General features: G+C 36.7%; 1 protein-coding gene across 1 annotated transcript in view; it reads right to left on the reverse strand.

Annotated features, from left to right (window-relative positions):
- Positions 1–18,259, reverse strand: part of SORCS2 (sortilin related VPS10 domain containing receptor 2) — a 510,780-nt gene that overhangs the window by 77,203 nt on the left and 415,318 nt on the right. Inside the window, exons 5-6 of the mRNA XM_042811760.1 lie at positions 7,586–7,750; positions 3,504–3,577 (exon numbers count right to left, since the gene is read on the reverse strand). Of these exons, the coding sequence (XP_042667694.1) occupies positions 3,504–3,577; positions 7,586–7,750 (239 nt within the window). The remainder of the gene's footprint in view (positions 1–3,503; positions 3,578–7,585; positions 7,751–18,259) is intronic.

Genomic DNA, 18,259 nt, shown 5'->3' on the forward strand with positions numbered 1-18,259 from the left:
GAAAATATTCTGTGCTGCTAAAACAGAAATGATAGCATACACTTTCCTGTGATATCAATAATCTTTCCATTAGGGTCCACTATAATGAAAGACCAAATTCCATACGTTAAATCTGTAAAAACACTTAATGGAAAGACTAGAATACTTGAAAAGTAAATAAAGCCTAGAAGATTATTTAAATATATTGCTTATAAACCTACAGTATAAGATCTGAACATAAATAGTTTAAACTACTCAGTCCCCACTGACCTTCCCAGAATATAAATACACAAGACATTACATTAAATTCATTGCATTTAGATTTTCAGTGGGTAAAAAAAGTGCTTCTTCAGGAAATACAGGAAGATCCGACTGCTGCTGGAGGCACAGGAGCAGGAAATTGTTTTTGAAAAGCACAGGAAAATATTTTGTTGGATATTTGTAGTTACCAGGCTGAAATAAAAATCCTGGGCTATCCTGTCAACCTCTACATTGTGGAAAAGCTTAGTGGATACTAAAGAAGAAAACAAAATGGGCTCAGCACAACCAGCCATTATCAGCAAGACACATGCCGTAATTCGTAGAGAGATAAGAAATTAATTTTAATTCATTTCACATGCTTTTAATGTAGCAGATGCTACATATTCATAGAATCATAGAATGGTTTGGTTTAGAAGGGTCCTTTAAGATCATGTAGTTCCAACCCCTGCTGCTATAGGTAGAGATACCTCCCTCTAGACCAGGTTACTCAAATTCCCATCCAGCCTGGCCTTGAATGCCTCCAGGAAGTGGGCATCCACCTCACTGGACAACCTGTTCCAGTGTCTCACCACCCTCACAGTGAAGGATTTCTTCCTAATATCTAGTCTAAATCTACCCTCTTCCAATTTAAAATCATTTCCCCTTGTCCTGCTGCTACATGCCCTTCTAACAAGTCTCTTCAACTTTCCTGTAGGCCCCCTTCAAGGTACTGGAAACGCTGCTATAAATTACCCCTGGAGCCTTCTCTTCTCCAGGCTGAAGAGCTCCAGTTTTCTCAGCTTGTCCTCATAGAGAAGGTGCTCCAGCCCTCTGATCATCTTCATGGTCCTCTTCTAAACCTGCTCCAACAGCCTGATGTTTTTCTTGTGTTGGGGGCCCCAGAACTGGATAGAGTACTCCAGGTGGAGTCACACAAGAGCAGAATAATCATCTGCTGGTCACACCTCTCTTGATACAACCCAGGATATGGATGGCTTTCTGGGCTGCAAGCACATGTTGCCAGCTCATGCTGAGTCTTTTATTAATTAACACCTGAAAACCCTTTTCCTCAGGGCTTCTCTCAAGCCATTCCCTGTCCAATCTGTATATGTGCTTGGGATTGCCCTGATCCAGATGCACTTGGCCTTGGTGAACTTCGTGAGGTTGGCACAGGCCCACTTCTCCAGTCTGTCTAGGTCCCTCTGGATAGCACCCCTTCCCTCTAGCATGTCAACTGCACCACTTAGCTTGGTGTCATTTGCAAATTTGCTGAGGGTGCACTCCATCCCACTGTCCATGTCGCCCACAAAGATGTTAAATAACACCAGTCTCAACACTGAGCCCTGAGGAACACCACTCATCACCAATCTCCACTTGGACACTGTTCTGTTGACCGCAACTGAGTGCAGCCATTCAGTTAATTCCATTTCCAGTGAGTGGTCCATCCACTGGACTCAGTTGAGAGTTCCCCAGTAGCCAAGGCCTGATGAAGCTCATGTTCTTACAGAAGTTAGAATACTACACAAACACTGGTTTCTATCCAGCCCTCTGATAACTCAGGTGATGAAAGCCCTGTAATAGTAGAAAGTTTTCTAGAATGACAGAAGAACTTCCACAGAAATGCCATCACATGCAACCCTCCATTCTCAGCAGATTCTTTCTGTATTGCAACATCCCACGTGATACAGTGCTTCCTAAGGTTAATAGAAGGGGGCAGTGCTAAACATCTGCCCCTAAATTCTTGCTGTTGCTGGCCCATACAATTCTTGAGAAAAGTCAGAGAGATCTATGCACAGAAAAGGGGTAAAGAAAAACCTACAAATTATTTCTAATGGTTATAAATGTACAAGCTCTCAGAATTTATTACTCTTAACTGAGAGGAATGTGACATTTATGTAAAAACATTTTTTTGAAATAAAAAACGGGAGTTATTTCTGTCAAAGTTCTGGGATGCTTTCCCTGATTGTGTCTGAATGCTATAAATAAGTATAAGGATTCTGATATACAGCAAAATACAGACACAATCTTAAGCATGTGCTTGCTAGTGACTTCAATGGTTTTCAGGCTGCATGCATTTTAAAAGTTTATTTAATTAAAGATTGAGCTGAATGTCTTCCTAGTTTACATTCTATGCAATTTTACTTAGGCAGATATGACACTTCTGACCCACAGTGTAACTTCTAAGTGATTATACCATCTGCATGGTAGTTGAGAGTGAAGCATTTTGCCTGTAACATTCCAGCTGCTATATGCAGTAGCAAGTTTTTGGGTAAGGATATGTTTCACAGGAGCAAAAAAGCATGAGTCTGATTCTAATCTTTCAGCAGAAAAGGTTGAGACAAACTGGAGTAAATCAGAGTGGTGTTACCGGAGGCTGTTTTTCTGAAAGTATGGATAGGAAAGAGATTGCAGAACAAAACAAGTGCTTGGAAGTATGAAGAAATCCCATGATTTCTGCAAGGACAATTCTAGAACTAAAACAAATCAAAAGCCATTTGGAAAAGGAAAGTGATCAGCAAGTTATGATTAGTTCTGCAATAAAAATATACTAATAATTGATAATTATATGTTTATGCACAGTCTTTATTAACACATTGAACTAAAATGTGAGAAATGGCATTCTCTGGATTTTTCCCATAGAAAATAAATAGAAGTGTGCAAATTGACCACTTCAAAAGGTGAAATCAATTAAAAATACCAGCAAAGTTTAATTTTAAATTAAGTTACATATTTTGCAAATAATTTACTTGCAGGAAATATATGCATTGGTTTATCCTTAAAAAAAATTCTATCTGCTTAAATCACTTCTTAAGCATCTTCAGAGACAGCCAAATATTTGACCTGAAAATAAAACAATTTTATGTGTACTCTATAATCACATTTTTCATCACTTTTCCTAAGTTTATATACGACTCCAGTTAAAAGGTCTGATTCAACCTTTCTTAAAAAAATGTTATAGATTTTTCTCTGCGAAAAGACTGTTCTCCTCTCTAAAGATCAATTTTACCACTAAAACAAAAAGCAATTTCATTGGACATTACAGTTCTCTTTAATCTTTGGCTCCATAGATCCAGACCTGTAACCCCTATATACACTGACACTCAGCACAGTCACTGCTGAGTACGAATTTGCAATAGCGGATGCAGCAATGCTGACATACTGAATTTGCGAAAGACATGAAGGGTCCTGCTGCTGTTATTGGTACCTCTGGAAATATCCTTCTTGATTAGAATGAAATATATTTCCTGTTCATTTTTTAATCTGGAAGGTAACAGCTTTCTTACCAAAAAATATGATCTTTTGAAACACGTTCCTGAAGAAGGACCCATTTTTTCCCCAAGTCAGTGGATACATAAACCTACAAAACAAGAAAAATCAGATGAGAGGAAACTTAATGATGTACATCTTAAAGAGAGGTCTATGTCACTATTGAAATGATCGCATATGAATAAAAAAGTAATTTCCAGGAACTCTCCACAACGATTTTTACAGTAATACCTTTTCACAGAGAAAATCTTTTAAAACACAATATACAAAGAATGAAACTTGGTGATAATATCTACTTGTTTACCATGAAAATAATTCATAATCAATTTCAGATCAGATTCTTTTTGATACCAGCAAAGTTACAAAAGAGAGAGGGGTACAAGGACACTTATCTTCTCCTTTCCATCCACTGACAAAACAAACAACTGCTTCTTTTATTTTTCAATCTTTAATTCTACTAAACACACTGAAGACAGGAAGTCACTAGATTGAAAACTCTACTAAAATAGGACCAAATAGAATAGAAATTTTAGAGAGATTTGATAAGGAAAGGTGAGAAATGGTCACTAAATAGAGGCAGCAGTTCCCTCTGAAGACTTCTCCAGCTCATCCCTGCAAATACTAGCGATATGGACAGGTATCAACAGAGTAGACATGAAAGCAGTTTTTTCCCTGCATAAAATGGGAGATAAAGCAGTTATTTAAGAATCTCCTTTCTTTATTTTCTTCACATTATCTCATAATGTGCTTCCTCTGCTTAAATTAGCAAACACCTACCATACTTCTATGAAGACATGCTTAGAGCCCCCTGCTGTCTACATGCATTTCTTATTTAATCCAATTTACATCTGATAGGCTTTCTTTTAATATCTCTAACAGGGAAAAAATGCAAGTAAAATTGCTCTATTTTGATGTGGCAATAATTCACCAGTTCAGTCACCAACTGTTAGGGAGAGTCATATGAGGATTAGTAAAAAAAAATGCTTGTTTTAAAATTACAAGTTCAGTGATAAACGTAAAAAAACTGCAATGAATAAATCTTTACTAGAGAAAAATAGCTATATCACTATGTAAAACCTAAGATAACTTCCCTCAACATAAACTCCATGGGTAAATTTACTTAAATTTGAGTTAGAACTAAAACATCCTCTTCCCTACTTACTCTGTACTTCACAATTACTGGGCTTTACTCCACTGCACAATCAGTTAAAGCAGGCAAATCACAGCTGTGGTAAGAAACTGTGGTCAGGACTCTGAGTGCTTACAATAATATTGACCTAGTTGATGCAAAGACAAAAACCAGTTTGGTTCGGTGTAGTGAAAAGACCTTACAGTCTGACTGAAAGAGAGAATGAAATAAGAATAAGAAGGCATATTCAAAACCAAGATAGATTTTTAACTGATATACTATTCAAAATAAATAAAAAATAATGCGTACCTAACCTTAGCATTCGGCTTCTTTGAAATGAAAAAAAAAGATCCATGTGGGCTTTGCTTTATAGTAGGTGCACACAATAAAACTAACAAATAAGTTTATAGATGAAGTGGAAACAGTGACCAGCTAAAATCTCTGGCTTCAGAAAATACTTCTAATAGATGCTTCTTATTGCTCACTTCATAGATGTAAGGAATCACTTTTAAAAGAAATTGAAAATCATAGAATCATAGAATGGTTTGGGGAAAATGTACCTCTAAGTTTTCCCACCCTTACAGACTCTTAGTGAACAATTAAAATCCACCATATCTCTGTTGAGTCTTAAAAATCAAAAAGAATTTATCGAGACTCAGTGAATAGCTGATTGTTATTCATTACAACTGAGATAGCCAGAAAAAGGGAGTATAGATTTGAGGCAGTAAATGGATTAGTCCAACTACATTGACTAGATTTGCATTCATTTATAGTGTCAGCCAGAGGCTAGAGCTGTATTTAAATAAAATCTAGGGTTCTGAATGAAAGAACAATGCTGATATTGCAATAGAGAATAAGAAGTAAATCAAATCAGAAGCTGTGAGACAGGCTGCAATGCTCCAGTAGACAGAGAAGATTCGATGACTGCTGTTTACAAAGGATACAATCCCACGTTTCTGATACATCTGCAAAGAGCCTTTGCAAGAAATCATTTGAGTAACAGGAGAGAATGGATTCTAGTGAGTTTTAGATCGTGGCACTGATTCATATGATTTTATTTCATTGAAAATAGTATTAGTTAACTCAAAAATCCAAAGTATACAATCTCCCCAGGTCAAATTCAGATTAACACCCTCTCTGGATATCTTTGGTTTTAGTACACTGACTTTGTGTCAAGCCACAATTCTGATTTTCAAATCCTCCTTTGCCATCTTCCTCTTTCTGCTAGGCCAAATATGTCAGATCTTATACAAAGGACCTTATACAACTGGGCAGGTTATTTGTACAGTTATAGTCAAAGGCACCCTTCATTCTTGTACATCTCAGGTAAAGATGCAGGGATTGTCCAGTATGTCCTTATGGTTGACTCTCTTTAGCGTCATACCAAAACCCTGCGAGAAGTCTATTAGATTAACTAAAATGTACCTGCTACTACTGAAAAGTTATTCTTTATTGACTGCTCTGTATTTTTTTGTCCGATTGTGTTTTAATGTGGCAAGTAATACTATCACTACTTTGGGAGGCTATCCATGTATAAAATGCCTGAAAACTTCCATATCACATGTGATTTCTCAAAACACAAAGGAAATGCCTTGCTTTGAGCTCCTAATCCCTTCTCTTTTCTGGCAAATATTTTTATTGACTGGTTGTGTGTGGATGGTCAATGTTCTCCATCACACTATGACACTTAAAAAATCTGCCACTTCATTTTTTGAGTCATTTGATCTCCTAACTAAACAAAACTCAGGGATTATGTCAATCATTAGAAACAAAAGTCAAACTGAAAATGGCACTTTTCATAACATTGGCTTTTCACAACTTGTAGCTTTCCTGAGGCATGTCGTTCACATAACAGGTATTCATCACGTTTGTAATGGCTAATTGTGTTACGAGTTAGAATTCAAGCTGGTAAATAAAACACTCCACGAGACAAGAAACTGTGTTTGGTTTGTTAATCTTTTTCATACTGCCTCCATCCTTACTTGCAAATACCTGTGAATACAAACTGGGGATCAGCTATTAACTTAAATACCCCTGAAAATATCCCCAATATAATATATCATATAGCATGTCATATAATTTAATATGATATAATGTAACTGAAGTCAGTGCAGCAGTTGGCTGCAGCAACTTAGTCATAGTAGTCTCACCAACTATATATAAACCCTTTGTGATCTCTGACAAGGACTGAAATGGACTGGAGTTTGTCTCATTTTGGCTTAAAAAAAAGGAGTTACAGTAAAGGTGAGGCAACAGCACTATCAGAAACAGAAAAGCAGTGACTTTAAAGCTGTAGTTTGGGCACTGTGAAAAAGAGATGAACGACACTTTTTACAGAGTGTGTGCTCACTCACTGGTGTTCAGTGGTACCCACCCAGAGAGATGATTTTATAATACAGCCAGAAAAAAAAAAAAAAAAAAAAAAAATGCCAAAAAAAAAAAAAAAAAAAAAAAGATGGCCAAAATGCATAAACTATATAATACAACTACTGAATGTATTATAAATATATCATGAGAGAGAACTATTCTATGTTTCTACAGATTTGGTGATTCCCTAAATACCCTTCTGCTGTATGATTGAACAGTTTATTTTATTTTACATCCCATGAAAGGCCTTTGAAGGCAGTATTTCAGCTTCATTAACTTTCTACTATGTTATAAATTAATGAGCAATTGCTTATGGTCATTTTCTAGGGAGAGGTGCATTTCAGAAGCAGCATTTTTTATACAGAAGGATAAATAGTACCAATAACCATATCAATTGAAAATGACAGGATTGAAACTACCACAAAGCAAAAAATTTGACATGAACGAAATAAGTATTCAAATAAGCTTCTCAAACACTGAATATGGCTTCTTTCTGAATAACTGCTTTCATAAACCCCAACATTCACCAGCACAATGCAAAAGTTTCATATCCTTTTAATGACACAGCTGCTAAACTTCAAACAGAATATGTTCATGGCTTACCTTGCCTTCCTTTGTGTAAGCAAGTACTTTGTCTTCTTCTTTTGGGTGGAAGAGGAGAGTTTCCACAAAGAAAGTAATGGGTTGCTTCTGGAACGTAGCTCCTTCATCTGTGCTTATGAAAAGGCTTTGGTCACGGTCATTATGGGAAGAACTTACAAGAATGATCTAAAAGACAACAACAACAACACATTCACTTAGAAAACTGTTTTCTCTAAAACAGAAAGAAAGCCTATTCATTTTTTTCTTGTGTTAAATGTCAGAATTTGTGCATACAAACGGCCGGAAACTGCAGCATAGGAAGTTCTGCACAAATGTGCGCAAGAACTTCTTTACAGTGAGGTGACGGAGCACTGGAACAGGCTGCCCAGGGAGGTGGTGGAGTCTCCTTCTCTGGAGATGTTCAAGACCTGCCTGGATGCCTTCCTGTGCGACCTGCTGTAGGGAACCTGCTTTGGCAGGGGGTTGGACTCGATGATCTCTGGAGGTCCCTTCCAACCCCTACGATTCTGTGATTCTGTGATACCCCATCTTTCAAACTTGTGTGGAAAAAAATATTAAAAGGTATCTAAGACATCATCCTATTAATCTTCCCTGTCCAAATCTACGAATGTGAAAATCATAGAAAGGCTTAGGTTAGAAGGGACCTCAAGAAACATGAATCTCCAACCACTCCGGCGCAGGCAGAGCCACCAACCTTCACATTTAATACTAGACCAGGCTTCCCAGGACTCCATCCAACCTGGCCTTCAACACCCCCAGGGACGGGGCATCCACAACCTCTCTGGGCACCACCTCACCACTCTCTTGGTAAAGAGCTTCCCCCTGATATGCAACCTAAATCTTCCCTGCTTCAAAATCTATAACTTCCCTTGCAAATTGCACCAAACTGATCACAATCCTCATCTCTACTCGGAGTGACAGCCTTAGATTTTGGTCCTCATGCAAGCTTCATGATGCCATATGAGAAAATCCTGAGATAACCTAAAAGAAGTTAAAACTAATAATGACTCGTTTTAACATATTCATATAGATACATTACCTCTTCTAGTGAGGCTGCATTCATAAATACTAAATGTAAAAATCTAATCACTACTATAGTTATATCAGAATATTCACCATGAGGACGAACTAATTTCTAGTCTCTCTCCATTACTTCAAGTCCTGCTGAAACTCTTTGAGTAGAAAGATATTTCTTTCTTTTTTTTTTTTTCCTTTTTGTTATTTCTCTGTACTTTGATGCAGAAAAGTAAGTAACTCGGTTATTTGCATTTCTTTCTTATGTCCAGATAATACCTCAACTCAAATATATTAATAGCTTGAGCTCTTCTCTTGTTTGAACATCCTATCAAGCTTTCAGTAGCAAAGAAATTCTCTCACATAATCAGAATTACACTCTTCTCATTTTCTTCACTTTTTGCAGTTCACAGAATCACAGAATCACACAGAATAACAGAATCACCCGGGTTGGAAGGGACCTCAAGGATCATGTAGTTCCAACCCCCCTGCCTAGCAGGGCCACCAAACACACACATTCAGATCAGGTTGCCCAGGACCCTGTCCAACCTGGCCTTAAACACATCCAAGGACGGGGCATGCACAACCTCCCTGGGCAGCCCGTTCCAGGGCCTAACCACTCTCCTTGTATAGTTCACTAACATGTCATAGCATAGTTAAAAAATGCCAATATGAGTACTCATTTTTATTGCTTTTCTAGACCAAATAGGCCCAGCTTGCAAGCAAAAAGGTGCCTTTACACACTGATAGCCCAAAAACAAAAACAAAACAAAGATTTTCAAAATGCCAGCTGGCTTCTATTTAGCTCACTCTGCGAAAACAATAAAAAAAAATAAAAATCTTGCAATCAAAACATATTTTAAATACTCAGCAAATGTTGCAGAAGATGCCACAGAATCCTAAGCACTGCATTATGGTCAACGTAAATTGTTAAGAGATAAATGGCAACCAGTTATGCAAACAGCATTAGAACAATATGAATACAAGGAAGTAAATATATTAGAAGAAATGGTACAATTTTTATGTAGTCTTTTTTTTTTTTTTTTTTTTTTTTTTTTTTTTTTTTTTAGTAAAGCCTTAGTCCAAAAAATTAAAATTTCTAATGATTTGCACAGATATGACAGCTGGTCTGGGCTTTACCACTATTAGTCTTGGGGGAAAAAGTGAATACTTAAGAATGTGCACTTGTACTTGAAACACATGCACAGTTTCACAAATTGCTGCATAATTTTTATATATATCAAATGAAGCACATATTGAAATACATTGCTGAAAAAGACACATATATTTCATCCACATCAAAACCCCATCCTATAACATTAAGCCATTAAACCATATATTTATTAAGCCATATCTGTGGTGATTAGCTGTGCTACTAGGATAGTAATCTTTCTAGGATTTTCTATATTTTTAACTATGACTTTACCCAAAAGTATGAAGATGTCTTTTTTATTGTTTGGCCGCTATAAATGACACCTTCACAAGTGCCATCCAGAATGTGCATGGCTTTCTTTATCCTGGTTAAACCCTTCAGACAATATACGTTTAATCTACTAGTACATATAATCTAAGTATATGGCTCACAAACCAGGTACACAACTGAAAGATTCCTTTAATATCTTCATTCAGCAGTTCTCTGCAGGAGACCTGACACCAGACTAAAATTGAATGTGGTTATAGTGTGCTTCCCTTCCTCTTTGCTCGCATCACAACATTGAGAAAAGTACCTGTGCTCATCGTGGAGACTTGTACTTTCCTTGTTACATTGCTAACTGCAGCTTAGGCTTCAAACATCTTATTTTCCTTAGAAATAAAGGAATTCAAACAACCTGCATTCTACCTGAGATACTTAATGTTCAAACCTGCTGGCTAATAATGAGATTACAGAAAGAAACACCTGGTCTTGTGTGAAAGGGCCAAGCAAATTCCACATGCAATGCTGCAATGAGATCTCAACAAATCCTGATGAAGCTCCTGCCCAGGTATGCCCTTGAATGTTAATATGTAGACTGTGCACAAGGCTGGTCATGAGATTCATGCTTAGCATGCAGTGTGTGCGAGTTCTTCCATGCTGCATCACTAGAAGCAGCACTAATTCTTTATAGAAAGCTTAATTCTTTGGAATACATTTGGATACTGTCTTCTAGTCCAAATAATTTCCAGAAATGTCATTATCTACATTCCCTTCTATTTATGTCTTTAAATACGTACATATACAACTAAGACAAATTAAGTACAGAAAAGGTACTTGAAGAGAAGGGTAGTCTTGCCTACGGTTTGAAACTCCTGCTATCTTTTTTCAGCCCAGTAAATCTTATAAGAATACCGAAATATTGACTTCCAAATAATAAAGGAACCAATTTTATAAAGTTGAGTCGTTGTCACTGTTGATGAACCTTGTGTGTAGGCACATCTGCTTCTCACCCACAGTAAGGACCCAGAAAACAGCTTTTCAGAGAACATTATTCTGGAGATGTAAGTCTGAAGAAAAATGTCAGATATAATGAAATGCAAACACGCTGTGAGATTTGCTAATGCTGTCCTTAAAAATATATATTATGCATCTTTCAGAGTTAAATCTGAGAGAAAAAAAATGTAGCTTGAAGACTGTAGACATTTAAGCATACACAAGAGAGTCCCTAACCATACTCTTATCCACACACGTATCATAATTCATTTAATGAAATATTTTTGAATTTCATTCAGTGCTCTGATTTATATTTCCACAGTTTAAACCGATGATTTTGTGCCAGGCATACAGATTTGCTCCCCACAGCTAACACACAGGGAGTTCAGACTTGCCTGCTGGCTAGTACTACTTACTGAGGAAAATATTCCAGAACAAATATTGTCCCCACATTAAATGCTTTCCACAACAAGTATTATTTACTTTGTAAACACAAAAAATACCAAAACTTTCCTACTAGCAACAGATGAAGGGATGCAACTAGGACATACTATCTGGTGAGCTGGCTTAAAGTGATTGCTGATGGTTTTAACTCAGAATAAACAACTACTTGCTTGAATAATTTAGTATCCAAAAACCAGAACAGATTTTAATCACATCTAAATTTCACCTAAGCTTCTTTCAGACTGTGCTTTTTAAGTAGCATTTCTCCCTCTTTGTCAACGTCTTAATATCTTTTTAGAAAAATTGTAGCTTAACGTTATGCTGTTTATCCCTGACCTCACTTCTTAATTTCTCATCAGCTGCTAAATAAACCACAGTAATATGCGGGTATACATCTAGATCAAGTGTATACCTACAACTTCCAATAGATAAGTGAAGGTAAAAGAATATTTCAAGGTGAAAACATATCCCATAGATTACCAAGAAAGTCAATAAAAAGAAGCTATGATATACATCAACATGAAGGAGAGCAAAAGAGATTTCTAATAAAAATGAAAAACTGTACACCATGTCAGTATAGGAATTAAAGCATTCCAAGTAAATAAAGAAAAGCTATGTTTTTTCTTGTTTCAGGAAGTTAGTGACATAGTTAGGAAATATAAAAGCTAAATAAATCTGAAAATAATGTGATTAAACCCACTTCTATTTAATCTCTCTTTCAGGATTGATTGGCCAATGTGTATTGTCTACCTGTTCCCTCTGCTGAGTAGAATCACATCCTGAACCCCAAAGGAGAAAAAGATGCTGACAGCTAAGGCTACTGTAGTCTAGGCATCATACTTCTTCTTCCCACTATTACCACAAAAACTTGGAATAATCACAGTGATTACCATGGAGTCTTTACTATAGACTTGGCAGCAATTCAAAGCAGTGCTGTAATTTCAAGTGGCAATAAACATAGGATATTAACATGCAACATTTGCACCATTTCTGAAATATAATCCTCCTCCCCTAAGCTTAGGTCCAATAAAAATGTAAGCTGAAGATAAATTTGATCTCAATCAGCACTTTCTCTGAAACATGGCATTCTTCTAACATATTACAGTTTTGCTGTCTTCTTCAGTTTTGGCAACTGATCTCATATAATTATAGATTTTATTATCCTTTGCTTTTTTCTAATATTAAAAAAAAAAAAAAAAGAAAGAAAGAAAAATAAAATCCAGAAGTCCAGCAGGATGAAATTTCTAGACTTGTATCATCAGACTTGCCACAGGAGAATTCTGCAGTAAATGATAAGATAGGTGATAAATACCATTTTTTAAATTATGTAATCCTGTATATGATCTGAAATCAAGACACTCCATATTAACTCTAAACTGAACTTGGAAAAAGAAATATAACTCAGGATGAGTAAGAAACTGAAATACAGAAACTGTTCATTTAAGGCTATTCTGTTCATTTAACAGCTATTCAAGAGGTGCTAGGCACAACCTGGAAGCACCTGTATCTCTCCAGATCCTTCAGTAGATGCAACTCTCACTGGACATAGAGAACTTGGCTACTGGGAATTAATCTTAAAGAGTGTTGGACTCATTCCAGCAAAACACTTAAAGATGGAACTAATTTCAAGCTTATGAGCTATCCCCAGTAAGGTCAATTAACTCCCATTAAGAACACGTAATGTTATGCTCAGATGGAAGTTGCTATCTGAGAGGGAGACAAGTCTGCTGGGCACAGGCCAGCCCCAAAACTCCTGCTACCAGCACATAAAACTCCATGTCTTCATGGCAGTACAGCCAATCTCAGGCAGTATTGATATAGCTCCACAGCACTGCAATCACACCTTTTTTAGATTAAGTAAATAAGTCATCTATTTTTCTTCTCACAATTTACATTATTTATGTGTTATTAGATGTCCTTGGCTGATATAGAAATTACTCTAGCTCCTGGTGACAACTGTAAATGAGATGTTGCTTCTCAGACAGCATTCATAAAACACAAAGTGGACTGGCAAGGGTTGTGATTTTTTTTCCTGGATGGTATGAAAGACCTGATAACTCAAGAGTGGAAAAGCTGCAGAGAGAAATATAGTCCCCTTACTCTCAGTGGTAAAAAAAACCTATATATAAAGAATCAAACCAGGGTAATTCCAAACAGAAAGTAAAATAAAATGCCTTCCAGCTGGCAGTTTAATCTTGTAGGTCCTCCTTGAAGTCACACTCAAATTCACTCCCTTTAGATGTAATAGTTATTAATGAATATAATCACTAATGAGTCACTGAAAAATGAGAAGATCTAGAAAGCCAACTTGTGTGCAACTGAATTGCATAAATGCATTTTCATACATATATATATCCCAGAATAGTTTATTACTTTCCATGGTGAGCATTCACAGCTTCTTCCAGAATTTGCACTTCCTTTCTCCTAAGGAGTCCTTTCCAAATTGTCAAACATATACATTTCAATATAGCAGCTACTTTCTGTGAGAACTGCCATTAGGGAATGGAAGGTGGGAATGTTAAGGAGGGCTCCCAAGAAGTGTCTGTTCTACTAATCATATAGTGAAAGGCTACCAGAAACAATCCTGGCGGGGCTAATGGAAAGCAGGTAGTAGAGTTTCAGCTCCCCTGTATTATGGCCACCTCATTAATCATTTTGAGAATCACAGTTGAACCTGTCATATTATTTATCTTGTACAAACAACATGTTAGACACTTAATATCCTCACGTTAAGAATTTAGGATCTCAAAATGAGCTGGTTACCAACTGGACAATTTTTTTACAAATGGAACATAAGGAGAAGGAAATAAACATAAGAGTCAACATTTAACATGCTATTATAGCAACATGAAGGAGAAAAAGCTAGCTTAAACTGCAACTAGGCAATTACATGGTCTGCAAGTAAAAGGAAACAGTTTTGAAAGAGTTGCCTTTTTTCAAGAATGTTCACCATACAGGCAGCAAGTTTATGGCTGGTTACATATCACAGTAAGAAATGCCCACAGAGAAACAACTACAAAAGTTCTGGTTGATGTTGATGACCAGTCAAAAAATCTTGTTCTACTGCACTTGTTGGTAACTGACACTATTTAAATATGCCTGATTGCTATAGCTGAACACCTCAAAGATGCTGACTATGCTGAATCAATCTCTGGGGAATGCTAACTGCAGCTCCAGTCTTCAGTGTTCTTATTTAGAGAAGGGTTGGGTAGGATAAGCAAGCAAATTTCACATGTCTGTTGGAACCTGCTGGAATCTAAAATTCACTGCCGCCCAAATTGAGCGCAAGGCCAAATGTTCATGAGGAATGATTTGTTTAAAAACATATCAGGGGGGTGAATATGCCAAAGGCCACAGCACAGGGAGAAACAGTACTCAGTGTCTTCATAGACAGTTCTTTCTGTAACAGCAAATTTTGTGTGTTACTTGTAGAGCCACCTCACAGAGCTGCTGGGAATTCTGATTTACTCATTCTTAACAGCTCTCTGAAAAAGGAGAACTCTAGTTAAGTGACATATATTATTTACCTTCTGCAAAACACATTGTTACTATTATGAACAAGTAGTTAATCAGTAGGGAATAACATTAATATATCCAACAAACCTCTTAGCATAGGCTAAATTCACATGGAGAAGTGCAAAAGATGTATTAGGTACATAATAGTAATATGCGATAGCTAATATTGTTATTCTTTTTTCTTTTTCCACATTTTTTGTTACATTTCATTATTTGTGTTTATTATCATATTGATATTTAACATATTCAAATAGTTTCATTGAAAATTTTGTGTTTTGATAAATCAGGAACAAAATTGGATAGTTTTTCCAGTATGCTTTAAATCAGCAGTTTGAGTGGGGAATTGCACTGGGGGAGACATATGGCCAGTTCTTGTCACAGCAGGGGAATGTTCTCTAACCAGGTTTTATATTGCCCATAAAATAAGGGCATTTTGCGTGACTTGGAGGGAAAAAAAGGATTTGGATAGCACAGCAGAAATGGGCAAGTTTTGTTCTTTCTTACCAACGTCTCCACAAATGTTATTATTTCCCAGACAGAACAGGCACATACTGATCTTTTTCAGCTTGGGCGTTCACAACTAATCTAATTCAAGAAGTTATTCTGCAGACTTCCAGTAAACCTGCAAATATTTTCTGCCTAAACACATCAAAGAGCATAAATGCAAAACAACACTTCCAAAACTGTATAATGGATGCACACAAAAAAACGGCTGCATGTATGTGTTGATCTAATTTAATGAAGAGAGAGGTCAAACATTTCCTGGTCTCCCACCATTAAATTGTTTGGATAAAAAACTGCACTGAGCTCAAAGAGAAATTAAATGAACAGTTACCAGGGGACAAAGAGAAAACATAAATGAAAGGAAGGCAGTTGTGGTGGTTAAAAATATCAGTTGTATGGGACTGATCAAGACTTACCATGTTGTGTAACAGGCAGGACACAAATTGGTGTGTCTTTTGGTGTTTTACTATAAAATACAATTCTCTTACAAGATAGAGCAAGAAATTTCCGGAAACACTGAGAAACTGAGATTTGAAAGCATTGCTCTGGGGAATCTCACTTTGCTGAAATTGTCTCCTTCGATTGTGAAATGAAAACAAATTCTTGGTGCTCTTCGAAGGTCATGTTATAGTGCTCCCAAGACATCTGTAACTCCAACTGAGACATCAGCTTCAAACACCTACATTCCTTTCTCTCCCAGTTCTATAAAGCAAGTCTTATGGAAAGCAATGAACTCACTGACTGTATTAAAATTTGAAAAGAATACGCTTCACAATCTAAAACAGGATCTATGTAGGTGCATGCTTATATTTGTACACACGCAAAGGTTCCTGCAACCTGATGGGATACATCCCAGCATGCTGAAGCAGCTGGCTGGAATCACTGAGAGCTTTGTAAAGCTCTACTGACTGGAAAAGGTTTCTGAAGATTGGAACAAGGTAAACTCTTTGACCATCTCAGCATCACATACTAAATGTCACAGAGGTGTCTCGCATCATATTTTGAACTTGTCTGTTCCTGTATCTAAAGGGGTAAGTGGCAATACGAAGTGACTTCTTAAATACCTTACCCTTGAGGAAGCACCTGTTTCCTTTTAAGAACTGTAGCTACTCTCCTTAATGGAAAACTAGGTGTAGTTAAAAGACTGAACAACTCTTCTTTCCTAAACCACAGGAGAAAATAGGAAACCCTGGAGAAAGAGCTGCATTGAGTAAGTCTTTCACACATAAGCCACAGCTGATTATGTGGTTTTGAAAAGGAAAACACAAGAGGGAGAAGAAAGGAAGGCAGAGCAGCAGAAGCAAGCACTGGAAAAACAGTAATTATTTTTCACTTGAATTTGGCTGTATCTCCATTATGTAGGATACAAAGCTTAATTATAAAATCTCTTGCTATTGAAATATTTCTCCTTATCTTTGATATCCAGTCCAAATGGACTGGAAAAAAGCCCTTGAAAAGCAGAAAGGAAATGTCTTTTAAAGTAATTTTTGGTCTCATTAGGGCAGATCTCATTAATAGAAAAAGGACTTCACTGAAGAATAGAGCTTTTATATTCAGAAGCATACAGCACTGCTGTGCCTGATTCTAGCAGCACTGTAGATAACAAAACTCTCTCCATCAGGGTTTAGATTTTTGTAAAACACCCATTTTATACTGAGGTAGGGTTTTAGAAAATGCACAGATCTGGTACTCACTGTGCTAGTTTTCTCCATGAGTACTTAGTACAGGTGTTGATCGGAGCTTTTGAAAGACAATGCATAAAACATCTTTTTTTTCTTTTGAAAAGCATAATTTTGCCATAACTGACAGGTTTTGCTGACAACTTACAAAAACAAACTTAGCAGCATGATTCCTAAGGCCTGTGAGTGTATTAGAAGAAGATATTTCTTTTGAGGCTGTTTCCCCATATGCACATAAGAAGAAAACATTTGTTGGGTTAAAGACACTGACTTTGTTAGAGCAATCACGTGTTGTTGCAGGAACATGAGTCTCCGTATCTTCAAAGTCAAATGCTGTGATTAACAACATACTGCTAAAGAGATTCAGCTGCCACTGAGATACGGCTGCCACTGAAAAAGTAAACCCAAGTGATATGGCTATTTTTTCTTCTAAGTTAAAAAGCTAATCATACCTCTGAAAACCTCAGGCTGAGGTTAGTCGTAGGATAATAATTCTGTTTTCAGAGTCAGCAGGAACTTCACAAACTGCTTGTTCTGCAGACTCTGGTATTGACCCCCTTGAAAGCAGAATTCAAAATAGACTTTGGTCTTACAACTGGGCTGGCAATTGGGAAGATTTTGTTTTAGTAATCGAGGCTGTAATGTGAATTTCATATCAGGCTTTACATATATCACACTTTCTTTACCTATAACATCAATACCAAGAGGATGGGAATAAAATGATTTCTTTGCTTACAGCCAGTGCTGAAAGGGAGATGGAAGAATCACAGAAATAGAGAAATTTAAGAACGGGAGAACGAAACACCAAATAAGATATATTGGCAAGAACAATTTCAAGAAAAGAAGAAAGAAAAATGTCTGCTGTTTTCTCCAAAATTCCCATATTGTTCATATTTTGATTTTATTAGCAGCAAGTGCCTGATACCATATAAGTCATCTGATTATTCTGAATATATTGTAGGTGTACATGGAGCTAACAGAAGCAGCCCCAATAAGCAAAATGAATTATAGGAGTAATTAAAGAAAAAAGGCAACTCTTCCCTTCTCTCCTCCCCTTCAATGAAATAAGCATTACAAAAAAAAAAAAAAAAAAAAAAAAAAAAAAAAAAA

This window comes from Centrocercus urophasianus, unplaced genomic scaffold, assembly GCF_019232065.1.
Source record: "Centrocercus urophasianus isolate 14NV4802_14NV808 unplaced genomic scaffold, USGS_Curo_1.0 seq_13, whole genome shotgun sequence".
Lineage (NCBI taxonomy): Eukaryota > Metazoa > Chordata > Aves > Galliformes > Phasianidae > Centrocercus > Centrocercus urophasianus.